The sequence below is a fragment of the Phocoena phocoena genome, chromosome 8 (genome assembly GCF_963924675.1).
Source record: "Phocoena phocoena chromosome 8, mPhoPho1.1, whole genome shotgun sequence".
Lineage (NCBI taxonomy): Eukaryota > Metazoa > Chordata > Mammalia > Artiodactyla > Phocoenidae > Phocoena > Phocoena phocoena.
The window spans coordinates 46749833-46777707 of NC_089226.1; the positions used below are offsets into that span (position 1 = coordinate 46749833).

The window sequence follows — 27875 nt, forward strand, 5'->3', positions numbered from 1 at the left end:
TTCATAAGCCTTCCAACTAGCCACCTCTGTTCCCTTGTTCACTTAGGACAAAATCCTAGAGTCACCAAGCATTTCAGGAGCAGACTCCTCCATTTCTCTTCCACGTTGGCCCTTATCCAACAACTTTGTGTAAACTAGTCTTCCAATGGCAAAACAATTGAAAGAGCCATTATTGTCACATGCTTTTGACTGGCTTGTACTGGCCACACGCCCTCAGCATGACATTGACCCACCTGGGCCTCAACTGCCTCTTCTATAAATGTGGATAATAACACCTGCCCTGTTTGGGGTCAAATGACGTAAACCACATGAGACCATTTTAGAAACAATAAAGCGTAAAAATATGCAAGACGTGCTCGGCAGAGGGGCACACGATTCATTAGACATCGTCCCTGCCCGCAAAAGTCTTATTGTCTTGCAGGGAAAACAGACAAGAAAGGAAATAAATACCATAAAGTGCAGTTGCTAACCTGCTTAGTCACAGCCTTTGAAAACTCTTTTTGCCACGTCTTTGAATTTACAAAGAGATGCCAGCATCTCAATGTTCTTATCCGACTGGCACAACCACCCAGTGAATGCAGCAGACTCAGAGAGGTGCAGCCACTTTCTCCAGAATCACACAGCCAGAAAGTAGAGGGACTGAATGTAGAGCTTTTTTCTTATGGTTCCCTTCCCCCATACGGGCTGTGTGAGGGCAGCACCTCTGCATCCTGCTGGTTATCCGATGGAAGGAAAATGGAAGCGTAATCCCACTAGAACAAGAACTGTGCACATCATAGGTGGAACGGTTACAGGCAGCCTCCATACATTTGCAGTACCAAAGCCCAGTCTCTGAACCCAAAACTTGTTTCGGGTTGGTTCTGGGCAGTAAGGAGTAGCGTATCGTCCACTCTCCTTTCGGGAATTTACACTGTGTTTCTGGATCTGTAATTTTGCACCAGATCACAGAAGTATGTCTGGGAGGAAGGCCATTCTCAGGGCTGTCTCTGCTAAGACTTCCCGATGCCTGTGTTTCTAAGACCCCCATATATCCATCCCAGACGTGTGCTCAGGGGCCCTCATAAACCTGGGGTTCAGTCAGAGAACAGCAGCCTCAGTAATCCCACTTCCTATCTCCAACTGGAGTCCACGTCACCCTAACTCATAAAAGTCCCAAACATTGAGTCCTGAATTACTAGGCAGAAGGAGGAGGAAATGCCTTCCGGTCCCCTAACAGCTGGTCAGCTTCCACTGTACAGTTTCGGAGCTGACTGCCCCCAGCTCTGTCCCGGCAGCGGCTCCTCTCTGCTGTTGCCGTTGACTGAGGGAAGAAGCTGGCCAGCTGTGGCATAAGCAGTCAGCTCAGAGCATGACGTAACGGTGCTGGAACAGAAACCTTTACTGGTACACGTGTGCCTGCTAATCCTTCCTTCCAGTAACGACGCTGCTCTGAGGAAACATGGCTACGTGTATGTCATGGGCCAAGTACATAATCGCAGATGTACAAACACTCCTGTTTGCGGATAGGCTGACCAGTCTGGTGCTAATACAGAGGAGCACTTAGCAGTGGCTGAACCATTAAGGTAACGCTCCATTTGCAGAAGCAGAATTATTCTATCTCCAGTCAACTCAAAGCCAACTCAGTCGACAACCTGTTTAATCTGTCCAGTCTCAGGAGCAGCTGATTAGCACAGAGGAACGAGTGTGAACTTTGGAAGCGTATGGATCTGGGTTCTACTCCTGGTTTTTCCATCGACCTACTGTGTGACCTTGGGCAAGTTACCCCTCTGGCCTCAGTTTCCTAGTCCATAAAATGGGGATAATAATCCTCAGATTGTTACCTCAGGGTTGCCGTGAGGGTTAAATGAGATGACCAGTGTGAAGTGCCTGCCTCAGTGCCTGACCCAACCCAGCGGATGCTCAGTGAAAGCTAACAGTTGCTCTTGTTATTGGTGACGATATTTTTGTGCTACATCCTGTTGTTAGCTGCTTCAGAGTGTCTGCTTCCCATTACCTCAAGTTTATTATCTAGTCATTAATGAACGGTCAAGAAATCAAACAGGAAATGCCCTTCATGTGCTAAACTGTATGACAATGACTCTTAGAGAAGATGGAGAGCTGCGTGAGATGGGGCATCAGGGAAGGCCTCCTGGAGGGGCAGCCTCTACTGGGGATTGGAAGATGGATGGACGGAGGAAGCAGTCAGAGCAAGGAGGACAGGGATCCTGACGTGAGTCAGGGCATGGCAGCCAGAGTGAGTGTGCCTGTTGGGTGGGGTGGAGGACAGAGCAAGTGCATGGAGCCTTGCCTGGGCCATCAGACAAGTGGTTACGCTGGATGTGGCGACGGCACTTCAGCCCCTGTTCCTCCAGCCCCCTTCTGCAGGATGAGCCCCTGACCACCCTTCAGGGCTTATCTCATGCATCGCTAATGAGCTCTCTTGTGTCACCCTGCCCCATGAACAAATAGTAATGGTAATAAGGAGAACAGTTGGCGTTCACTGAGCACTTCCTGTGTGCCAGCACCCGTGCTGAGCATTTCACTCACGTTATTTCATTTAATCCCACAGACATGAAACAGGCAGCTTTCCATTTCATAGGTTGGAGAAGTGGCCTGCCCGAGGCAGAGGCCCAGGATCACCAGTACATGTTAATCCACGTGTCTTTGCCAGAAGACTCAGGAGCACAGTCACCGGCTCCTGTTCCTTTCAGGACTCCCTAGTGCCTAACAGGGTACACCTAGCACAAAGTAGGAACTCATAAATGTTTGAAGAGTGAATGAGAAGAGATTGTCAAGCGTACAGCAAGGCTCTGGATCCAGAGGCAATAGGCAGATCATCAAGAGGGGCTTGGGAGACCTCAGGTTGGGAAAGGTCAGGGTTTTTTTGTTTGTTTTTTTGCGGTACGCGGGCCTCTCACTGTTGTGGCCCCTCCCGTTGCGGAGCGCAGGCTCAGCGGCCATGGCTCACGGGCCCAGCCGCTCTGCGGCATGTGGGATCTTCCCGGACCGGGGCACGAACCCATGTCCCCTGCCTCGGCAGGCGGACTCTCAACCACTGCGCCACCAGGGAAGCCGGGAAAGGTCAGTTTTTGAGAAGCACTGGGAAGCCTGGGTCTCTGGACAGCAGGAGGCTGATGGGCTCTCTGCCTTTGACCCGTGCCATTTGATGGTGGGATCTATTCAAATATCTTCTCTCTGATGCCAGTAAGTTTTGTCCGGGGTTGAGCCCATGGGTGGAATTTACTGGCTGAGCCAGGGATGCTCATTCAGTAAAGATGATAAAATAGGTTGATGGTTAAAAGATTAACACTGGTACAGCGTAGGCACTGACCAATCAAAACAGTCGCAGGCCTTTAGTGCTGCAGCAGGATCTGGAAGCCACCTGCTTTGCTAAACATTAACCCATTGGTTGCTGGATCTTGGGGAGGTTCCAAAGGTTCCCTGGGAGAAGCCAGAGCAGGTTGGGAGGGGCACCTGACTGGGGGGAGTAGTCAGAGCAGTGGCTCTGTAGCGATTCAGATATTTCAAAAGAGTCATAACTAGTAGGTCCTTACTGGTGTGTCCTGGCTGAACACCACAAGCTTGCTCTCTGCTAAGAAAGTCAGCCATTTTTTAAAAGCCATTTGTCCTATTTTGAGGACTTTGTTAAAACTAGATAATATGACCCCAAACTCTATTTAACTAGGCATACAGAAACTGTAGATTCTCAATGTAGTAAGAATGAATAAGGCCCCCCACTGTCAACTCCTCCAAGTTGTACAAACCCTACTCTTACCTTAGGACTTCTGGTATACCTTATGGGAATTGTGACTTTTTGACATACAGACCAAGAGCCTGAGTGCCAATTAGTAAAGTTTATTTTTTTCGTAGAGAAATGTAAGTTCTAATACTTTTCCCTTACACCCGATTGAATTGTCTTGTGCCTATCCTATTTTGGAAGCCATGGTAAAGCTAAAGTGCCTGCATTTCTGCTTTGCAAACTTGTAAATCTGAAGTTGCCTTAACATTAGCTTCAGGAAGAAAAGAAGTTTCTAGAAGTATTTTTTTTAATCCCTGAAATTACCAGTTGCTAAACAGTCATACTTTTTCCTGAAATACAAAAGAAGTTGGTGGCAGTCAGACAAGAGAAACACTTAGTTCTTGTAGAAAGAAGCAGACTCTTATTAAAAGCCACAGTGGTCATTAACAAAGATGATGTCATAATTAAATGCCGGGCCTGCCTGGGATCCTACAGCCAAGGAGAGACAAACCCAGTCTTTACTAAGCCAGTGAAGACTCACCTGCTTGATGGTGTTTAGTGAGAGTGCCCAGTCTCCAGGGCAAGCTGTTTCCTGCAAAAGGATCAAGGACCTAGGTGTCATACCATGCTTGCAAAGCTGGTAGCCAGCACAGGAAATTTATGAACTGGTGACTTTGGGCTTTGATGAAGAAAACGTTGGGAATTTTATGTGCGGAGAGTACTTTGCTCCATGAGTCATACTTTCAAACAGAGTCGAGCGTATCCCGATAGGTCTTTCTAACAGTTCCAGCAGTTCTTCTGAGAGGAGGAACAATTCCTCAGGATTTTCATAAGCTGAGTGATCGTTATTACTTTATAAAAGCCAGAATTATAATAGGAGCCAGAATTCATAGTTTCGGATATTCCGAGGTTACAAAGAAAAACGAAGAGGAAATAGGGAATAGCCAATATTCGCTTTTTTCACTCTATTTCTCTTTTTTTCCACTCCTCTTTCACCCCTCACCATCCCAACTCACATTTTCTGAGGTCCATCTCACCAAGGTCCTGGCAGGGTGTACACTATATAAGTGGCAAAAATAGAGCCTGTGATCAAATGTTGACTGTGACTTATCCCTAGTCAAAGAAATCATCAGGGAAGAGATTATCACACCGAACGGACTTACTGATTATAAGAAGCATCCTGGGGCTTCCCTGGTGGCGCAGTGGTTGAGAGTCCGCCTGCCGTTGCAGGGGACGCGGGTTCGTGCCCTGGTCCGGGAAGATCCCACATGCCGCGGAGCGGCTGGGCCCGTCAGCCATGGCCGCTGAGCCTGCGCGTCCGGAGCCTGTGCTCCGCAACGGGAGGGGCCACAACAGTGAGAGGCCCGCGTACCGCAAAAAAAAAAAAAAGATGCATCCTGGTTTAGCAAGCAATAAAATATGGGGTAATAACTATGCAACTTCAGGAGCATCATATAACCTCTCATGCTCAGCTGTCTTATCTGTACAGTAGAGGCTGCAAAACTTCCTCACAAGGTGATTGTTAGGGATGGAGTGAGATTGGGTATTTATTAGTCCTTTTCTTAGAGCTGATGATAGCAACAGCTAGGTGGGATTGATCAATATATGGGCTTGAATCGCCCTGTCATTATTAAACTCCCTGTAAAAACACTTGTAATAATGGTAGATGAGGTATTTTCCAGCTGGTGGAGGAATGAGTGGAGCTGATGCTTCCTACCTTTTCAAGCTTCCCCTCCCCATAGGAGTCTGGGGAAGCTAGACAGCCATCAGCGTCATTTAGTTCTCACTTATCACCCCACAGCCTTCACTTCTAGGAGGAACCTTGCGTTACTTGGGGCTTATTATGAATAGGGAGCTTAAACAGCGTTGCCCCAGGTATCATCAGCCTTGACTACAATGGGGGTCATAATAACAGTATTCATTAATGAATTAGTTAATTAAAAACTGTTCTCAGCCCCCTACACAATCCCCCCCATGGGGATTCTGGTCCTTTCCTTGTTGATGTGTGCCACCCATGGAGCCACTCTGGGGCTTGCCACTGTGGCCATCGCCACAGTGAGAAGGTTGGGGAAGCTGAGGAAGCCTCGACCAGGAGCTTCTAGGCAGTGCTAGGGCAGCCCTCATTCAGCAGAGCCACCCAGAGTTCTACACGGAAAAGGTGTCTCTTTTTCACAGTGTGTTGTACATTATCATTTCAGGTTAAAGGCAGGGCAGCTGGGGTCCCCATGTCCCTCAGTATCCCTTATGAGAACAGGTCCTGCAACTTCTGCCAGCAGACACTGTCCCCAGAGGGCTTCACTGGGCCAGGGAGCAGATTCCATGACGTCCTACTTGTCCCCCATCTCTCCCTGCCAGTGCCCAAACCAGAAAATGCTGTTCAGTGAAAGACACCAGTCAGAGAATGAAAAGACAAGCCACGTACTGGAAGAGATATTTACAAAACACATGTCTGATACAGGACTTGTATCCGAAATATGCAAAGAATTCTTTTAAAACAGCTTTATAGAGTTGTAATTCACATACCACACAATTCACTCATTTAAAGTACACAATTCAGTGGTTTGGGAGATAATCCATTATTAACTTTTTAAGTTGTGGTAAAGTATATATATATGTTTACAGCAAAATTTGGTTAAACCATTTGTACAATTAATTGTCATTAAGTATGTTCATAATGTTGTGCCACCGTCACTACTGCCCGTTTCTGAAACTTTTTCATTGCCCTAAATAACCATTAAGTAATAACTCACCCACCAGTTCCCCACCGCCCAGCCTTTAGTAATCCTAATCTACTTTCTGCCTCCATGAATTTGCCTATTCTAGATATTTCATGTAAGTGGAATCATACAATATTTTTCCTTTTGTATCTGTCCTTCTGTATCATAATGTTTTCAACGTTCATCCATGAAGTAGCATGTATCAGAATTCATTCTCTTTTATGTTTGAATAAATTTTATTGTACGTATATACATTTTGTTTATCTGTTCACATGGTGGTCACCTGGGTTCCACCTTTTGGCTATAGTGAATAATACTGCAATGAACATTGGGGTACAAGTAACTGTTCAAGTCCTTGCTTTCAGTTCCTTTGGGCATATACTAGGAGTAGAATTATATACTGGGGTCATATGGTAATTCTGTGTTTAGCTTTTTGAGGAAATGCTAAACCATTTTTCCATAGGGGCTGCCACACTTTACATTTCTACCAGCAATGTACAAAGGTTTCAGTTTCTCCACATCTTCACCAGCACTTGTTATTTACTGGGGGTGTTTTGGTTTTTTGTTTTCTTTTCTTTTTTTTTTTTTTTTGGTTTTTTGGTTTATAGTTCAGCCATCCTAGTGGGTGTGAAACAGTATCTCACTGTAGTTTTTATTTGACTTTCCCTAATGACTAATGATGCTGAATATTTTTTCATATGCTATTGGCCATTTGTATATCTTCTTTGGAGAAATATCTGTTCAAGTTATTTGCCCATTTTTTACTTGGGTTGTTTTTGTTGTGTTGTAGCAGTTACTTAGAGACTGGATATTAAACTGTTATCAGACCTACGATTGCCAAATATTTTCTCTCATTTTGTATGTTGTCTTTTTTTATATATAAATTTAATTAATTAATTAATTTTATTTTTGGCTGCGTTGGGTCTTCGTTGCTGCGTGTGGGCTTTCTCTAGTTGTGGCGAGCGGGGGCTACTCTTCGTTGCAGGGAACGAAACCATCTCATTGCGGTGGCTTCTCTTGTTGCGGAGCACGGGCTCTAGGTGCACGGACTTCAGTAGTTGTGACTCGTGGGCTCAGTAGTTGTGGCTCGTGGGCTCTAGAGCACAGGCTCAGTAGTTGTGGTGCACGGGCTTAGTTGCTCCGTGGCATGTGGGATTTTCCCGAACCAGGGCTCAAACCCGTGTCCCCTGCATTGGCAGGAGGATTCTTAACCACTGAGCCCCGAGGGAAGCCCCTGTACATTGTCTTTTCACTTTCTTGATAGTGTCCCTTTATGCACAGAAGTTTTCAGATGAAGTCGATTTATCTAATTTTTTCTTTGCTGCTGGTGCTGTTGGTGTCATATCTAAGAATCCATAGTCAAACCCAGGGTCATGAAGACTTACCCCTATGTTTTCTTCTAAGAGTTTTATGATTTTAACTCTTATATTTAGGCTATTGATCTGTTTTGAGTTAATTAGGAGTCCAGCTTCATTCTTTTGCATGTGGAAATCCAGTTGGCCCAGCTGCATCTCTTGAAGAAACTATCCTTTCCCCACTGAATGGAATTGGCATCCTTGTCAAGAATCAACTTGCCACAGATGTATGGGTTTATTTCTGGACTCTTATTTCTGATTCTGTTCTGTTGATCTATATGTACTTATGCCAGTACCACACTGTTTTTTTTCCTTTTTTTAAAGCACCACACTATTTTGATTGCCACAGTTTAATGTTAAGTTTTGAAATCTTTTTTTTTTTTTAAATGGTTTAGGTTGTTCAAAGTCCCTTGCTATTCCGTATGAATTTGAGGATTGGCTTTCCTATTTCTGCAAAAGAGGCCATTCAGATTTTGATAGGGATTGCATTAAAACTGTAGATCAAAGGACTATTAAAACTCAACAATAAGAAAAAAACAATTAAAAAATAGGTGAAAGATCTGAACAGTACCTTACCAAGAAGATATACAGGTGAAAAATCAGCATATAAAAAATGCTCAACATAATATGTCAATAGGGAGTTACAAATTAAAACAATAATAACATGCCACTACATATCTGTTACAATGACTGAAATTTTTTAAACTGGTAATACCAATTGCTAGAGAGGATGTGGAGCAACAGAAGCTCATTTGCTGCTGGTGGGAATGCAAAGTGATGCAGCCACTTTGGAAGACAGCTTAGCAGCTTCTGAAAAAGTTAAGTGGAATCTTACCATGTGATCCAGCAGTCGCACTTCTGTGTATTTACTCAACTGTTTTGAAAATGTATGTTCACACGAAAACCTGCACATGAATGTTTACAGTAACTTTATTTATATTCACCCAAAACTGAAAGCAACCAAGGTGTCCTTTAGGTAAATGGAGAAACAAGCTGTGGTACAACCAATGGAATGCCATTCAGTGATTTAAAAAAAATGAGTGATCAAGCCGCAAAAATACATGGGTGACCCTTATTGCCAAGTGAGAGGAAGCCAGTCTGAAAAGGCTACATAATGTATGATTCCAATTGTATGATGTTCTGGAAAAGGCAAAACTGTAGAGACAGTAAAAAAAAAAGAAAAAAGAAAAAATCAGTACTTGCCAAAATTCAGGGAGTGGAAGGAGGGATGAATGGGTAAAACACATGGGATTTTAGAACACTGAAACTGTATAGTATTGTACTATAGTACAATACTGTCGTGATGGATACGTGATATTATGCCTTTGTCAAAACTCATGGAACTTTACAGTACAAACAATGGACCTTAATGTATTCGGATTTATTTTTAAATATTTAATAGGTTGGAGGATCCCAGGAAGGAATGCAGACTGTGATAAGAGAATCTAACTGTCAGTGAAGGGGGTTCAAGGAAAAGTGCTGATCTAAGTGACTTCGGAAATGTGTGGAGTTTATAAGAGTAAAGGCAAAAACAATGACACTTAAGCACTATACTCTAGCTCATCAAGTTGTCTCCCACTGTAGCACAGGTTAACAGTGTTGATACTACTATATGTCAACAGGGAGTTGCAAATTAAAACAATAACAACATACCACTACATATATATTACAGTACTGAGTAATTAAGCATGTAGATGGCAGATGATGGGAGCTAAGTCTCTCACTGTTGGAATCAGAACTGACAGACCAGCAAGGTGATGAGGCTAGAAAGATCCATGTGGTAATGGGTTAGAGTTAGAGACATTAGTATGAACTGGTATTTAGCTTAGTATAGATTCATTTCCTTACTCTGTCAGCTGAGAGGGACTGAAAACAAAGAAACTCCAGTAGCAAGGAGCACAAGGAATAAGTAGAACCCAGATTGTGGTTTCTAATACCATGCTCCAAAAAGGAATCCAGCCTCTTTGAAAAAAATGGCTGATTCTAGGACTTGGGCAGGCAATGTGCAAGATGAGCCTGGAGCATCTTGTAGTGGCAGAAAATAAGAAGTACTAATGAAAAAGAGAAAGGGAGGAAAGGAAAGGAAAGGAAAGGAAGGGAAGGGAAGGGAAGGGACAAGCAAAATTATAGGAGTTAAAGGGACACAGAGCCAACTGAAAGAGTTTCCAATGGCCAAAGCTAGAACAATTTGAGCAAAAAAAATACATAAGACAGTATTGGATTATAACCCAGAGTATAAAACAAATACCCACGAGTTCATTCTAATATAAATGAATGATTGAACAAACAAATGAGACAAATATCCCATGCAGAATTCCAAGTAACTTTACAGTGGAGAGACCTGACAAGTACTACTTCAACCAAGTGATCATGGTCAACATCGACAGTGGCCAGTCATGTTGCTAGTATGTGCCTTGATCTGATGTGGTGAAAATGGCAATCCACCTCTGTGGTCGTCCTCCTCAAAACCCATTACCCCACTGCAGTCATGAGAGAAACATCAGACAAATTCCAGTAGAGGCATAGTGTACAAAATACCTGACCAGTCCTCTTCAAAATGCTCCCAGGTCATCAAAACCAAGGAACGTCAGAGCCAAGAGGAGCCTAAGGAGACATGATGACTCCATGTAATGTGGGATCCTGGATGGGATCCTGGAATAACAAAGGAAGGGCATTCGGTGGAAACTAAGGAAATCTGAATAAACCGTGGACTTTACTTAATAATAATGTATCACTGTTGATTCATTAACTCTAACGAATGTTCCATACTGATGGACGATATTAATAATAGGGGAAACTAGGTGAGGAGATATGTGGGAACTCTCTGTACCATCTTCTCAATTCTTCTGTAAATCTAAAACTGTTTTAAAAATAAAATACATTTTAAAAAAAATAAACCAGAAGAACCCCTGATGATATAGATATTTTCCATGTTTTTCTAAGAGGAGGCTGGAGCCCAGAAGAGTCAAGATAACTGGCACAGATTGCCCAGCTACTTAAGTGGCAGAGGTGGGATTTGAGTCCAGGGTCCTTGCTGTTGAGTCACAGTGACTTTGGCCTGTCTGTGGATGGAACTCTTCTGTTCCTTGGTTTCCTGCGTATCCATTTATGTGTGTGTGTTTCTTTCTTGTTCTCCCCAGGGCATGGCCTTTACCCTTGAGGAAAGACTGCAGCTTGGGATCCATGGCCTAATACCTCCCTGCTTCCTGAGCCAGGACGTCCAGCTCCTCCGGATTATGAGATACTACGAGCGGCAGCAGAGTGACCTGGACAAGTTAGTACCTAAAGTCTCTTCTCTCTCCCCAGAGCCCCGGGCTTAGCTGTTTGTTTCCTGTGATCCACAGAGGGTTTTCTGGATACTCTCTAGCCAGGAAAGGCTGAGAGCCCTGAGAGATCCCAGATCCAGCCCTTCCTTTCATAGGGTGATGGTCTCCTTGAGGACCAGGGCTTGTTATGATCAAGGCACAGTCAATGTGTCCTGGGAGGACTGGGAAGGGAGCCTGAATTCCAACCAGTGGAAGTGATGGAAGCAGAATCAGCCCAGGAAGCACCAATAGGACGTCAGCATTCAGCAGTGAGGTTCACGGAAGGCATTTTACTCAGCGGGAAGAAATGGGGCAAAAATGTAGGGACACGTATGTTAAGGAAGTGGTACATGGCCCAGGTTCCTGGAATAAGGGGAATGTGGTGGAAAAGAGGGGAAATGGACAGGGGCACCTTGGGAAGGACCTGGGATGTTGTACGTTGGAGGTTTAGGGGGAGTAGTTAACAACCCTGCTGCCCCTCTGGTTCCTCCCCAGTGGGGATGTAGACATGAAAGGCCAATGGGGAATCACAGGGTCAACTTTTATCAGTCTTACTAAAGAAGGTGGTGACCTCACAGGTCACATGGCTATGAACAGGTAGTGACCTCAGAGGTCACAGGATTTAAACACAGGTAATTAGCTCCAGAGTCCGTGCTTTCAACCTCTCTGCTACACCGTAGCTAAGAGGCGTTGAAGCTTAGTGGCTATAGGACTAGACTCTAGTCCTAGACTGAGTTCAAATTCTCATTTTACCACTTAACAGCAAAAGTTCTTTAGCCTCTCTGGGTCATTCCCCATATGTACATTGAGTATATCAGTGGTGTCTAACTCATAGGGTTGTGATGAGGATTAAATACATTAGTATTTGTGACGTGCTTAGAACAGTGCCTGGCCCATAGTGGGCACTATGTGGGAGCTTGTTAAATAAATGTGTCGTCTTGCCATGGGCTCCAGCAGAAATGTAGGGAGAAGATAAGTGTTCCTCTTACATATCCATAGAGCTTAATGGCCAAGACTTTGGGTCCTTGAGGGTGTGGCTATCCCCCTAGGGGCTGAGTGCAGCAGCTTGTCAGGATCTTCCCACGTTCCTCCAGTACCATCCATCACTTCTGAGCGGTAGTGGGTAAGGAAGCCTCTGCCCCCTCCCCCCTCCCCTCTCCCCCTCCGCTGCAGCACTAACCTTTATGGTCATTGCTCACATTAACTCCAAGGCCATACTGCAGCCCAAGCCAAACATTCTCTCCCTCTTGTTTATTCCACTCAGATTGGGTCTAGCCTCGTCACCCTGAAGAGCAAACCATAAAGTACACATTGATTCCAGCTAACAATATTAAACGTGCCCTAACTTTGAACAATCCAAACTTCTCTCGTTTGTTAAATTTGCAAAGAAGAATTAAAGTCCAAGGTGAAATCCTCTTTCTTAAAGATATTAAGCCCTAAAAATCAAAATCCAAAATCCTTCCCTTTCCAGTTCTTTCCAGCTAGATGGGCCTCACTCATATGCCTGGGAAGATGTGTCAGGCTCAGGGGGCAGAGGCCTGATGCTGGAAGTGCTAGAGGGTTTGCTACTGACACTTGCCCTGTTGACTACTCTGATCCACTCATTCCTGGAGTCCCTCATTTCAGCAGGTGCTTAGGGGGAAATGCTAAGGACACTCCCCAGCTTCTTATGGGTAAGGACAGTGGAGTGCTAGTAAATGTTTAAGAACTGGCTCTGGGGCCGTTGGGTGGGAATTTAGAGCATTTGCCGGTTTCCATGGTGTAAATACTCCCACCATGGCCAATTTCAACTTACCAACTTGACATCACTGAATGCAGAATTGAGAAGTGATGTGTACAAATGGCTACTGAGTAAGGGAATCCTTACACTAGTGCTGAGCTGAGCTCCTGGCTATTCTAAGCATAAATCCTCCCTTCCGAAAAGTGCCTCCTAAAACACGTTTTTTAGTTCTGAACCAGTGTCTTTGGTGAAGAAGGAGAGGCTGACGCCCCAAGAAGTCACAAGACTTCCTCACAGTGACACAGCTAGTGAAGAGCAGAGCCGCGATTCACACCCAGGACCCTGACAGTACACCCAGGGATCATTCCCCTGTCAGAGCATCTCTGTCACCCCACTCCATGCCAGGACCTCACGTGCCTTCATTATCTCTCCCAAATTGTTGTCCCGAAAGTTTGCAATATCAGCAGTCACTTACACCTCACTGGGAATTTCAATCCCTTGGTTTTTTTCTCCCAGACGTTTTTTGCATTTTTAGGAGTGTGAATGGAAGGCTTTTATTCCTGGCTTAGTGATTTCAGGCTTCAGTAACTAAGTAAGAGAGAGATTTTGGGGGGAACATGCTTCCTGAGATCACTTGGTACTCAACCACTGGTGAACACTGCTTGTGACAGGAACCAGCCCTGTGTGGTAGAAAAGGCCAGTTCCTATATCACTGGTCCACCCAGTATTTTCCCTGACCCTCCCCCATCCCCAGAATACCGTTATTCTGTTGTCCTTCATTAATGTCCACATAATAATAGTGTAACTAACCGTCCTGCATCATGGTTGAGAGCACAGATTCTGGAGTCAGATTGCTTAGGTTCAGATCCCTTGGGTGAATTATGTCATTTCTCTGTGCCTTGATCTCCTTGTCTCTAAAATAGTCAGAATTATAGTACCCACCTTCCAAGTCATTGGGAGGCATGTTCCCCATGTTAAATGAGTTAATGAAAAATAATTGGAATAGCACCTACACCACGTGTAGTAATAAGCACCGTAAGGCAGGTACTATTCTCCACATTTCATAGATGATGAGACACGTGCTTAGAGGCGATGGTGACTTGCCCACGAAGGTACAATTGAAAGTAGCTGAGTGGGAGCCCTGGGTCTTTGCATCAGGGGCCTTCCGTGCTGCCGCAGATGGTGCTCACGTGATCAGCTTGGTTCTTGTCTCGCCTCCCGAGGTACATCATCCTCATGACGCTCCAAGACCGGAACGAGAAGCTCTTCTACCGAGTGCTGACGTCGGACGTGGAGAAATTCATGCCCATCGTGTACACGCCCACCGTGGGGCTGGCCTGTCAGCACTACGGCCTGACCTTCCGCAGGCCCCGGTGAGCGGTCCTGGGACAAGGGCTCAGGGAGGGGCTGTCTCATGGAGGGGAATCAATCTTCTTGCTGGCCCTGCTTGTTGGGACTCCGGAAGCGCTTTCTGATTGGGGCAGTGGCCCAATGAGGCATTTGTTTTTAAGCAGTTGCTCAGTGAAATGACCCCATGTGCAGAGAAATGAGCTGAGAGAATATCTAGCAAGGGGATAGTGGAACTTCTTCACCTCGGAATAGTAAATGCCCGACATGTTGTTCAGAGTTGGCCTGAGAGGTATTTCAGATTGTTTTTCTCTCCTTATCTACCTCCAACTTCCTCCCTCCCTCTGTCCCTCCAAACCCTGCTTTCCTGGTCATCTCCAATGTGCCAACAGCTCTCCTGCCAATTCAGGCCCATGAATAATGGAGTGTTGGATGCCAGAGACTGAATTCTTTTGCTGATTCAAAGAACCAGTATTCCTTCATTTGGGTTTGACTCAGATTCCACTCAGATCGTCATTTTATTAGGCAAAAATTTGGCACTGCATTTTCTTTCAGAGCCAAAGAGTTTGGGGGCAGTTTTCTAAAGAGATCACCTGGTTTTTTTCACGGTGAGTTCAGCATATACATTTTCTAAAAATTAAAAAGGAAAAAATGGAAGGATTTTTAAGTCTTCAGTGCAAGGTAATTGTCAACACGTAGTTCTAGCACTGATGATTAAAGAGCTCCTGGGTTTATTATATGTCATGGAACATTGTTTCGGTCTGTGTTAAAATACTTAAATTTACAACGTACTGTGCACAGATGTGTAATTTACGTTTATAGCATTTATAAATCTGTGTTTATAAATCATGTGCTATGTGGGGAACATGTAATCATGGATCCAGAACATCTTTTGTTAATTTGGAAAAACAGTCTTCCGGTTCTGAAGGCAGCATTTGGGATGAGCACTGCAGGCTGGGCCCAGGGAGTCCCCAGAGTTACCCTTGGCAGAAGGCAGCGTGTCACACCTCGTCCGGGGGAGGGTGTCCAGCTGTTGCAGCAGACTCGTCCTCATTACTCAGAGCAGCCACACTTCTGCCATTCTGAGGCATGGGGTAGGGGTGGTGTGTGGGGAGCGAGGCAGTGCACCAAGGCCCCGCAGCAGTTCTGGTCTTTGACCTGCCTCTTTCAACAGGAAAGAGACTCCTGTTCTCTTATCCTCATCCCTAAAACCAACACTGGCAGAGACCTTGGAAGCTGAGGGTACATACCTGAAGGATGCAGGACCCTATTTACCTCCCAGTTCCTACTCACAGATGGTCCTTGCAGGTCCTTCCTCTTGCACAGTGCAGCTCAGCTCATGTCATTTCTCTCCTCTGAGGCTGTCGGCAGCCACCTGGGGCTTAAAGAAACAAGTCGAACACTTCGACAAAACTAAGCCTGGCACAGCCCAGATCGTCCTCAAAAACCCCATGTTCTGGCTCCCCGATCTAGTCTCCTTGCCCAAGTATGCCTGGCATTCTCTGCATGCCTTTGCACATGTAGTCCCCTCTGCCTCAGACTCCTGCATTCTCTCCTTTCCTCATTCTCTACCCGGCAAAATGCGAGTTATCCTGCACACACTCCCCTTCCAAGAGTCTCTGTGGAGCCCTCCCTGGTCCACGCCGGCCTGAACTGATCACTCTGCTTTCAGCCTCCCACAGAATCCGTTACACATATTTCTATTCCATAGTCTTATTGTTGGTGCTTTATGTTTTAATTATTTGTGTATCAGCCTCCTCTACTGGAACACAAATTTCTGGAGGGGGGCAGGAAATGCATCAGATCCATTTCTCGAGTAATCAACCCTCAGATGGGAAGGTAGCATTGTGTACTGAGTGAGAAGAAAGAGCTAGGTGTTCGCAGTCAGCCCCGTGGTTTAGTCTCCTTGACCTTGGGCAAGTTTCTTAACCTCTCTCAGCCTTAATGTCCACATTTATCAAATGGAGGTAATAGTGCTACCTACCTCAAATAATCCTTGTGAGGGTACAATGTGATAGTGTGGTCAGGTACCTGGCATAAATGTTAGGGTCTGTTTCCTTCAGTAACTGCTGGGAGGAAGGAAGGACTGATAAGTGCAGAGTTCTACTATATGTCTGCATTTTTAAATTTTTGCAAAAACAATTGAGTCGTTGAACATGTAATGAACAAACATGTGTAACTAAGGATGCGATTTGGCTCTTCCAGACTCACTGTTTCCTGAAGAGGTCCTTTAATCCTTAAGGCATGGCTCACTGCTGCCACTGGCTTGCAGCTGAGATCACATGGAAATACACGGCCATCCCACTCCCCTCTCCCACTCCCAGGCTGTGTGGGAGCCCTTCTCCACAGGCACTATGGACTAGATTGTGAATTCAGCTATTGGCCTCAGATAAACTAGTATCAGGCTGGTGATGGTAGAGTTTGCCTCCAGGGTCCACTGCAGAATCCAGGAAACACGAGTTTGAGTTAATGAGCAATTCTGGAGCAGTTACTAGGTGCTGAGCATCATGTTACACACTGTGCCGTTACCCCCAAAGAACAAAATACAGTTCTTGACCTCAAGCAATACTAATGTAAGTTGAATACAATAAAAGTTAAAAGGAAATAAGAGATTTAATAGGGACAAAGGATTACAGGAGCACAAGGGAGAGGAATATTTCTTTTCCCAGAGGGCAGCAGGAATGCTTCACCTCGAAGGCTGAATAGGAATTCCATGGGTGGAGAAGGAGGGAGCGGCCATTCCAGGAAAGGGCTTGGTTTTATCAGCTTTGTAGACAGCCTGGCAGTCAGCTACCTTGGGTATCTCCCCACCTCCTCCGCCTGGCAAGGAGGGCAATGGGAGGGAACCTAAGCCTTTATATCCATTGGCTTATAATGGACCTTCCCAAAGTCCTGGAAGGTTAGTTTGTAAACAGTGTCATTCATTTCACAAATGAGGAAACTGGGGTGGCCAAAGGAAAGGAACTGGTCTGAGATCACATTTGGCAAGCAATATATAAAGTGACAATTCTCACAGTGGGAATCAGGGGAAACCCACACCAAGAAGATGACATTTGATCTGGGCCGTGAAAGATGAGTGCAAAGAATTGAGACAAAAAGTCTTTGTCTCTCTTAGATAGCCTCATCCACCAGAGGGCAGACAGCAGAAATAAGAATTACAATCCTGCAGCCTGTGGAACAAAAATCACATTCACAGAAAGACAGACAAAATGAGAAGGCAGAGGACTTTGTACCAGATGAAGGAACAAGATAAAACCGCAGAAAAACAACTAAATGAAGTGGAGATAGGCAGCCTTCCAGAAAAAGAATTCAGAATAATGATAGTGAAGATGATCCAGGGCCTCGGAAAAAGCATGGAGGCAAAGATCGAGAAGATACAAGAAATGTTTAACAAAGACCTAGAAGAATTAAAGAACAAACAAAGAGATAAACAGTACAATAACTGAAATGAAAAATACACTAGAAGGAATCAATAGCAGAATAACTGAGGCAGAAGAACGGATAAGTGACCCGGAAGACAGAATGGTGGTATTCACTGCTGTGGAACAGAATAAAGCAAAAACAATGAAAAGAAATGAAGACAGCTTAAGAGACCTCTGAGATAACCTTAAATGCAACAACATTCGCATTATAGGGGTCCCAGAAGGAGAAGAGAGAGAGGAAGGACCCGAGAAAATATTTGAAGAGATTATAGTCGAAAAATTCCCTAACATGGGAGAGGAAATAGCCACCCAAGTCCAGGAAGCACAGAGAGTCCCAGGCAGGATAAACCCAAAGAGAAACACGCCAAGACACATAGTAATCAAATTGACAAAAATTAAAGACAAAGAAAAATCATTGAAATCAACAAAGGAAAAATGACAAATAACATACAAGGGAACTCCCATAAGGTTAACAGCTGATTTCTCAGCAGAAACTTTACAAGCCAGAAGGGAGTGGCACAATATATTTAAAGTGATGAAAGGGAAGAACCTACAACCAAGACTACTCTACCCAGCAAGATTCTCATTCAGATTCAAGGAGAAATCAAAAGCTTTACAGACAAGCAAAAACTAAGAGAATTTAGCACCACCAAACCAGCTCTACAACAGATGCTAAAGGAACTTCTCTAAGTGGGAAACACAAGAGAAGAAAAGGACCTACAAAAACAAACCCAGAAAAGAAAATGATAATAGGAACATACATATTGATAACTACCTTAAACCTGAATGGATTAAATGCTCCAACCAAAAGACACAGGCTCTCTGAATGGATACAAAAACAAGACCCATATATATGCTGTCTACAAGAGACCCACTTCAGACCTAGGGACACATACAGACTGAAAGCGAGGGGATGGAAAAAGATATTCCATGCAAATGGAAATCAAAAGAAAGCTGGAGTAGCAATACTCATATCAGATAAAATACACTTTAAAGAATGTTACAAGAGACAAGGAAGGACACTATGTAATGATCAAGGGATCAATCCGAGAAGAAGACATAACCATTATAAATATATATGCACCCAACATAGGAGCACCTCAATACATAAGGCAAATGCTAACAGCTATAAAAGAGGAAATCGACAGTAACACAATAATAGTGGGGGACTTTAACACCTCACTTACACCAATGGACAGATCATCCAGACAGAAAATTAATAAGGAAACACAAGCTTTAAATGACACAATAGATCAGATAGATTTAATTGATATTTATAGGACATTCCATCCAAAAACAGCAGACTACACTTTCTTGTCAAGTGCACACAGAACATTCTCCAGGACTGATCACATCTTGAGTCACAAATCAAGCCTTGGTAAATTTAAGAAAATTGAAATCATATCAAGTATCTTTTCCGACCACAATATTATGAGATTAGAAACCAATTACAGGGGAAAAAAACGTAAAAAACACAAACACATGGAGGTTAAACAATATGTTACTAAATAACCAAGAGGTCACTGAAGAAATCAAAGAGGAAATCAAAAACTACCTTGAGATAAATTACAATGAAAACATGACGATCCAAAACCTATGGGGTGCAGCAAAAGCAGTTCTAAGAGGGAAGTTTATAGCAATACAAGCCTACCTCAAGAAACAAGAAAAAATCTCAAACAAACAATCTAACGTTACACCTAAAGGAACTAGAGAAAGAAGAACAAACAAACCCAAAGTTAGTAGAAGGAAAGAAACCATAAAGATCAGAGCAGAAATAAATGAAATAGAAACAAAGAAAACAATAGCAAAGATCAATAAAACTAAAAGCTGGTTCTTTGAGAAGATAAACAAAATTGATAAATCTTTAGGCAGACTCATCAAGAATAAGAGGAAGAGGACTCAATCAATAGAATTAGAAACGAAAAAAAGAGAAGTTACAACGGACACCACAGAAATACAAAGCATCATAAGAGACTACTATAAATAACTCTATGCCAATAAAATGGACAACCTGGAAGAAATGGACAAATTAGAAAGGTATAACCTTCCAGGACTGAGCCAGGAAGAAATAGAAAATATGAACAGACCAGTCACAAGCACTGAAATTGAAACTGTGATTAAAAATCTTCCGACAAACAAAAGTCCAGGACCAGATGGCTTCACAGGTGAATTCTATCAAACATTTAGAGAAGAACTAACACCCGTCCTTCTCAAACTCTTCCAAAAAATTGCAGAGGAAGGAACACTCCCAAACTTATTCTATGAGGCCACCATCACCCTGATACCAAAACCAGACAAAGATACTACAAAAAAAGAAAATTACAGACCAGTATCACTGATGAATATAGATGCAAAAATCCTCAACAAAATACTAGCAAACAGAATCCAACAGCACATTAAAAGGATTATACACCATGATCAAGTGGGATTTATCCCAGGGATTCAAGGATTCTTCAATACATGCAAATCAATCAATGTGATACACCATATTAACAAATTGAAGAAGAAAAACCATATGATCATCTCAATAGAGGCAGGAAAAGCTTTTGACAAAATTCAACACCCATTTATGATAAAAACTCTCCAGAAAGTGGGCATAGAGGGAACCTACTTCAACATAATAAAGGCCATGTACAACAAACCCACAGCAAACATCATTCTCAATGGTGAAAAACTGAAAGCATTTCTTCTAAGATCAGGAACAAGACAAGGATGTCCACTCTCACCACTGTTATTCAACACAGTTTTGGAAGTCCTAGCCATGGCAATCAGAGAAGAAAAAGAAATAAAAGAAATACAATTTGGAAAAGAAGAAGTAAAACTGTCACTGTTTGCAGGTGACGTGATGACTGTACATAGAGAATCCTAAGATACCACCAGAGAACAACTAGAGCTACTCACTGAATCTGGTAAAGTTGCAGGATACAAAATTAATGCACTGAAATCTCTTGTATTCCTATACACTAACAATGAAAGATCAGAAAGAGAAATTAAGGAAACACTCCCATTCACCATTGCAACAACAAGAATAAAATACCTAGGAATAAACCTAAGGAGGTAAAAGACCTGTACTCAGAAAACTGTAAGACACTGATGAAATAAATCAAAGATGACACAAACAGATGGAGAGATACACCATGTTCTTGGATTGGAAGAATCAATATTGTGAAAATGACTATACTACCCAAAGCAATCTATAGATTCAATGCAATCCCTATCAAATTGCCAGTGGCATTTTTTACGGAACTAGAACAAAAAATCTTAAAATTTGTATGGAGACACAAAAGACCCCGAATAGCCAAAGGAGTCTTGAGGGAAAAAATGGAGCTGGAGGAATCAGACTCCCTGACTTCAGACTATACCACAAAGCTACAGTAATCAAGACAATATGGTACTGGCACAAAAACAGAAATATAGATCAATGGAATAGGATGGAAAGCCCAGAGATAAACCCACGCACCTATGGTCAACTAATCTATGACAAAGGAGGCAAGGATATACAATGGAGAAAAGACAGTCTCTTCAAGAAGTGGTGCTGGGAAAACTGGACAGCTACATGTAAAAGAATGAAATTAGAACACTCCCTGACACCATACAGAAAGATAAACTCAAAATGGATTAGAGACCTAAATTTAAGACCAGACACTATAAAACTCTTAGAGGGAAACATAAGAAGAACACTCTTTGACATAAATCACAGCAAGACCTTTCTGATCCACCTCCTAGAGTAATGGAAATAAAAACAAAAATCAACAAGTGGGACCTAACGAAACTTAAAAGCTTTTGCACAGCACAGCAAAGGAAACTACAAACAAGACAAAAAGAGGACCCTCAGAATGGGAGAAAATATTTGCAAACGAATCAACGGACAAAGGATTAATCTCCAAAATATATAAACAGTTCATACAGTTCAATATTAAAAAAACAACCCAATCAAAAAATGGGCTGAAGACCTAAATAGACAGACATTTCTCCAAAAAAGACATAAAGATGGCCAAGAAGCACGTGAAAAGCTGCTCAACATCACTAATTATTAGAGAAATGCAAATCAAAACTGCAATGAGCTATCACCTCACACCAGTTAGAATGGGCATCATCAGAAAATCTACAAACAACAAATGCTGGAAAGGGTGTGGAGAAAAGGGAACCCTCTTGCACTGTTGGTGGGAATGTAAATTGATACAACCACTATGGAGAACAGTATGGAGATTCCTTAAAAAACTAAAAATAGAATTACCATATGACCCAGCAATCCCACTACTGGGTATATACCCAAAGAAAACCATAATTCAAAAAGACACATGCACCCCAATGTTCATTGCAGCACTATTTACAATAGCCAGGTCAGGGAAGCAACCTAAATGCCCATTGGCAGATGAATGGATAAAGAAGATGTGGTACATATATACAATGGAATGTTACTCAGCCATAAAAAGGAATGAAATTGGGTCATCTGTAGAGACATGGATTGAGCTAGAGACTGTCATGAAGAGTGAAGTAAGTCAGAAAAAGAAAAATAAATATCGTATATTAATGCATGTGGAACCCAGAAATATGGTACAGATGAACTGGTTTGCAGGGCAGAAAGAGAGACACAGGTGTAGAGAACAAACATATGGACACCAAGGGGGGACAGTCGGGGGGCGGCAGGGGGATGAATTGGGAGATTGGGATTGACATATATACACTAATATGCATAAAATAGATAACTAATAAGAACCTGCTGTATAAAGAAATAAATAAAATAAAATTTAAAAAAAACGTCTTTGTCTACAGTGACCCAAGCACACCCACCTCCCCCTTGCTAGAATGCAAGGCCTCTGGGACCTCATGGAGGGTGGAACAGCAGACTAGAGGGGCTGGGTAGGAGAACTGAACAGTGGTTCTGACCAATACTTAGTCTCCTCCCCACCACCCAAGGCGGTTGGATTAATGGGGAGCTGTTTCACACTCCCATCCTAGACTCACTGGTGGTTCTCCAGTGGGTCAGCCATGGAGAGGGTCTTGACAGTAGAGTGGAGGTCCATGTGGGTAGAAACAGGGCCCTGCCAACCACCTGATCCCAGAGAGCCAGGTCGACCCTGAGTGGGTGTAGAGAGGGTGCTGCAGAAGCTGGACACGTAGCATGGAAAACAGATGTGTGATGGTCCCGGCAGGAGACCTGCAGTCGTACTAGAACCAGGAGAAAAGCATCATCATAATAACTGCTCGCTAAAGGCCAGGTGCTATCCTAAAATCTTTATACAGATTACCCGTTTAATTATCACCCCCTAAGAGATAGGTACTATTATCATCGTATTTGTAGATGGGAAAACTGAGGCACAAAGAAAACTTGCCCAGAGTCAGGCAGCTCATAACCAGCAAAGCCAGGACCTAAACGCACGCAGTCTGAACCAGAGTGTGGACAGATAACCTCCACACCGCGCTGCTTGCTAGAGTTTGGGGCTGTGCACATTTGGTGGGTACTCGGGATGGGGCGCCCTTGCAGCTCCTGGAATTTGATTGCCCGGGGGTCTGAGGTGAGGGTTGCTATATACTTTTCCAGAGCCTCTCCTGGGAGGGAATGAACCCCACGATCAGGACCACTGGGTGGGGCTGAGGCAGGCACCGGCAGACTGAACCGTCCTCTTGGATTCGTCCCTCACGCTCTTGGTACAGACTTCACTTCTTCAGATGATTACCCAGTTAAGTTATCTGACACGTGACATTCTGAGCTGTTGCTCCAGGTGTGCACTTGGCTGCTTTCCTGGTGTTGACGGCATACCTGCCTTGCTGCTTAGGGAAAGGAGAGTTTGGGCTCCACCGCAGCCCTGAGCTTCATCTGAGGCCTGGCTGGGAATGGCTTTGTGCATTAAGATCCGAAGGGAGGGCAGCCCCAGGGCCAAGAGGGAGAGAGCCAGGTCCTTCTCAGTTTCTGAAATGATAAACATTCCTGCCAGGTTCTTGGGAACAATGGAGTCCTCTGTGAAAGGGCCTGGCCCCCAACCTAAGCTAATTAGATCTAGCGGAGGCTAAAATTGACCCTTCGACACCCCTGGGGCTCTGCATCACCTCACAACCCTGAGGGAGATGCCAGAGTATGTCAAGGACACCTGAATACCCCTGGGCAGATGAGACACAGCAGAAGGTTCTGGGCTCTGTGGAGCCCTCCTCTGCCCCTTCCCGCATCTCCCCTGACACACCCCCTACGTGTGCCTCCATGGGCCATGGGTCCTGGCTAGCCTAGCTTGAAGGAATGCACCCAAGGTCATTAGTGTGTGACTCAGAAGAGGTGGAAGCCAGAGGAGAGGCCAGGCGAGAGGCATACAGTTCAGCCACGGAGCAGGTGTGGAGAGGAAGCCAGTATGGTGTGGTTTGCTGTCCAGTGTTAAGCGAATGTTCTCCCTTCAGGAGGCCACCTCCCGTGGACCAGACCGGTCCTCACCCTGCGCGGCCTCTCGAGCTCCAAGCGCTCTGCACACACATACCTGTACGCCTAACACTTCCCGGCCCCCATGTGGGGTCCCAGCTGTGTGGGTGATGAGGGTTGGGTTGCAGGTACTGGAAGGAGCACGACCTTTGAAGCCAGGCAGACTTGACCTTGAATCCCAGTTCAAAAAGATGATTTCTGTTTGAACTGCCACACGTAAAGGGCGCTTGTCGGTGCTCGGCAGCTGTGATCTGCCCGACCCATCTCCACTAGGATCTGTCGTCTGACACAGTCACACCACCCAAGAGTCTCAACTGCAGGCCTCGAAATGCCAGCCACTCTGTTGTTTGATTCAGACCTGCGCGATCTGTACTTGTGCGTAACTGGCACATCCACCAGCAAGTACTTGTGCAGAATTACGGGGCCATGATGAGTTAGAAAGGTGAGGGTAGGAAGTGGGACTTGGTTTCCCCAGTCAAGGCTCTGTGGCAGATACCTGAGGACAAATTCGCATTTGGACAAAGCCAGCAGCCCCTGGCCCTGCGCCAGGCTCTTGTCTCTCTTACCTGCAGGTGGATGGGCTTCTGTACACAGGCCAGTAACAGGTACACAGGATATTAACAGCTACTGTTTATTGAATTTTACCAGGCTCCTCGAGAGCCCAGGTTAGGTTCTTTGTGTACTTGATCTCTGAGCCCTACCGCACCCCTGCAAGGTGCTTGTTACTTTACCCAGATGAAAACTAAGTTGTCTAAGACATCGCAGCGGACCCAGAGCCAGTTCCCTGTATTTTTCCTGTGTTTATCGTCCAGCTTCTTGTGGCCCTGGTAAACATGACGCCTCACAGACACAAACACTTGCATTCTTGAGGGACACACGTGAGGGACACACACACACACCCGGAGGGCAGGATACCATGGTGGTCAGAGCACCGGAGCTGGAGTCTAGAAAGAGGGGGTCAGCTCCCCCGGTAACAACCGTGTGGCCTTGAAGCCTGGCTGCTCCCAGCCCTTGAGCCTAGATCACAGGCACTGTGCACCTCGTGGGGATGTTGTGCAGGTCCGATGAGCTAAATGTGTGTGAAGGTGCTTTATCAGTTGTAAAGGTTCTCAAAAGCTTGAAGGTGGTTTACTTTTTCATCTCTTCCTCTCCCTCCCCAACCCCCATAAAAGGATGTGATTAAAGCTGACACTCACCCCCTTGGGGTTTCCTGCCTGCCACTGTCAATGTCTGGCGAGCCCTTGCCTCATTTTTTACACTGGGACCCTTTTATCTTCAACCACCTCTACTATCTACATACACACACACACACACACACACACACACACACACACACACACACACACACACACACCCCTCTCTGCCTCTTAAATGCCTACTGAAGCCATTTTCTAGCCACATACAAGATTGATGTTGCCAACACCTTGACCAAAGCCACTCTGGAAAACAAAGACAACTTTATCTCAGCAAAAGTCAGAAGACTGCTGACACCAGGACACCGTCTTTGATCACATTGCAATCTGGACTCCAGCCCATCTGTCAGTTCATCAGGAACACACACACACACACACACACATACACACACACACACACACACTCCCAGCATAACTGGGAGGCAGGCAGAAAGCAAGGATTAGCCTCAGCAGACCAGCGGTCTCCTCTCCATCCTCAGGGCACCCAAGTGCTGATTCCTTTGCTAGAGCCCGCTCCACGTCCAGTTATGCCCAGGTTCCTCTGCCAAACTCTTCCAGCTGTGATGCTGGCAAGGCTCCCTGCAGCAGAGCAAGCACAGGGCTGCAGCTGGGTCTGCTTCACTTCCTGTCTTCACTTCCACATCTGGCCCTTTTAGTCCCCCAGCCTTGGTGTTCTGAGCAGAGCACGGGGTTAGGAGTCAGGACCCCTGGGTTCTTGCCCTTGCTACCCTCTTTCTGGCCATGACTCCTTAAGCAAGTCACGTAGCTCCTTAGGCTAAAGCAAAGGTGGTGGCGTTGGGTTGTATGGCTTCTGTGATCTCTTCCAGCTCTAACCGTGTAGGATCTAGTAACTCAAACTCTATAACCTAGTTACAAGTGGGATCTTCAAGTGAGCCATGGTCGCATTATGGAGCTGAGCTGAAGTTTCTCCACCTGTAAAATTAAGAGGTCAAGTTAGAGCAGTAGCTCTCAGTGGCAGCTATGACTAAAAGCATCTGCAGTGGTTTAAATCAGAATCCCAGAGGTGGGGCCCCGGCAGCTTTAGTTTTCAGGAGCTCCCCAGGGATGCTCTTGGGTAATTGCTGAGCAGGGTGATCTCCGAAGTTCCTTCCAGCTTGGATCTTCTCTGACTTGTCAGGAGTCGGTAGCCTGCAGCCCATATCTTCCAGGCCTCCCCAGGCTGGCAGTGTACTGACGGTTAGGGTCATGATAATGTAACAGAAACTTTGTCTCCAGCTCAGCCCTCAGCAACCAAACTGTTGAACCTCACTGCCAAGTTCCCGCATGTCTCATTTACGTGGGTAGTGGAGGGGGGGGTAGTCTCATATGTGTTTCCACCCTCCCCCAATTTCCTCCTGAAGCCTCTATCACTGCACAGAAGTCACCCGTCTCCCAAGCTGCAATTTATCCTATGTCAGTAGTTCATTAGACAGGAAAAAGCATCAGACCAAAGGTGACTGATCATTTGGAGGAAGGCGTGATTCAGGGTAGCCTGGCTCAAAAGAGGAAATGGGCCAATTGGAGTCCTTTCCAGGAATTTGAACTGACAAACGGGAAAAGGTATATGGAGAGAATTTTCCAGTTAGGAAGGGAAATTAGGGCAAAAAGGTTGCTATGGTTTAGATTTTAGAGTTGGGTCATGGTAGGCCAAAGGCAAATGCCAGCTATGATGGAGCAGAAAAGAAAAGAATAGGGAGTAGAGGATCAGATCTGTGGAGAGAGAATAGGGCAGATGGGAAAGAAAGAGGGAAAAGTAGGCAGAGCGAGTGACGGTCCCCAGAACTGCACAGTTCATGATCGTGTTCCACTCCAGTTCCTGTTCACAAATTTACAATGAACTCTGTTTCTCCAGAGGGAACTTATGTGAGCCTCTGCTTTAGGTCACTGGAAGAGCCAGGCTGAAAAAGAGCTGTGAGATTAGATGGTTCTGATTAGTGCCCCAATCCCCTTGTTAACTGGGTGGGTGGAGCTAACAGATTAAAGTAGGGTGTCTCAAACTTTAGGGCACACTAAAATAACCTGGAGGGCTTGTGAAAACAGACTCAGAGAGTTGACTGAGCCACCAAGTTCCAGGCGCTACTAGTGCCTGCTGGTGCAGGGACCACACTTTGAAAACCACTGAATTAAAGGCTGGTGAAAAGTCATTCACGCACTGTGGCTGTAAATTTGCCTCTAAGGTTCCTGGCATTTAAGGCAGATAAATGCAAAAGGAGATGAAAACACATGGCTTTCAGTTTCTGACAAGAAAAAGCTTGCCAGGCTTATCTGCAGAAGCATCATTTTGCTGAGACTTCTGACTCACATGTGGGCATCTTCCCAGACAGACCAGCTGGGCAGGCCAGGGTCTGTCATGGATTGATTGGTGCCAGTGATTGGGAATTGATGCTGGAATGGATCTGAGGAAGGTGGCATGGGAGTCCTTCCAGAGCGTGAGGTTGTTCAGCTGTCATTTGACATGAATGTCATGTGGTGTGAGTTAAATTGTATCTGGATCCCACATCACAGAAACACTTTGAGACCGAGAGATGGAGGAGAAAAGGACCTGGTTTTTTTTTTTTTTTTTCCTAATTTTTATTTTTTCTTTAGTAAAGACTTTATTTTTTTAGGAGCAGTTTTAGGTTCACAGCAAAATTGAAGGGAAGGTACAGAGACTTCTCATAGACCCCCTGCTCCCACACATGCACAGCCT

General features: G+C 44.8%; 1 protein-coding gene across 1 annotated transcript in view; it reads left to right on the forward strand.

Annotated features, from left to right (window-relative positions):
- Positions 1-27875, forward strand: part of ME3 (malic enzyme 3) — a 199204-nt gene that overhangs the window by 86046 nt on the left and 85283 nt on the right. The window contains exons 3-4 of the mRNA XM_065881257.1: positions 10931-11064; positions 14039-14188. Coding sequence (XP_065737329.1) covers positions 10931-11064; positions 14039-14188 — 284 coding nt within the window. The remainder of the gene's footprint in view (positions 1-10930; positions 11065-14038; positions 14189-27875) is intronic.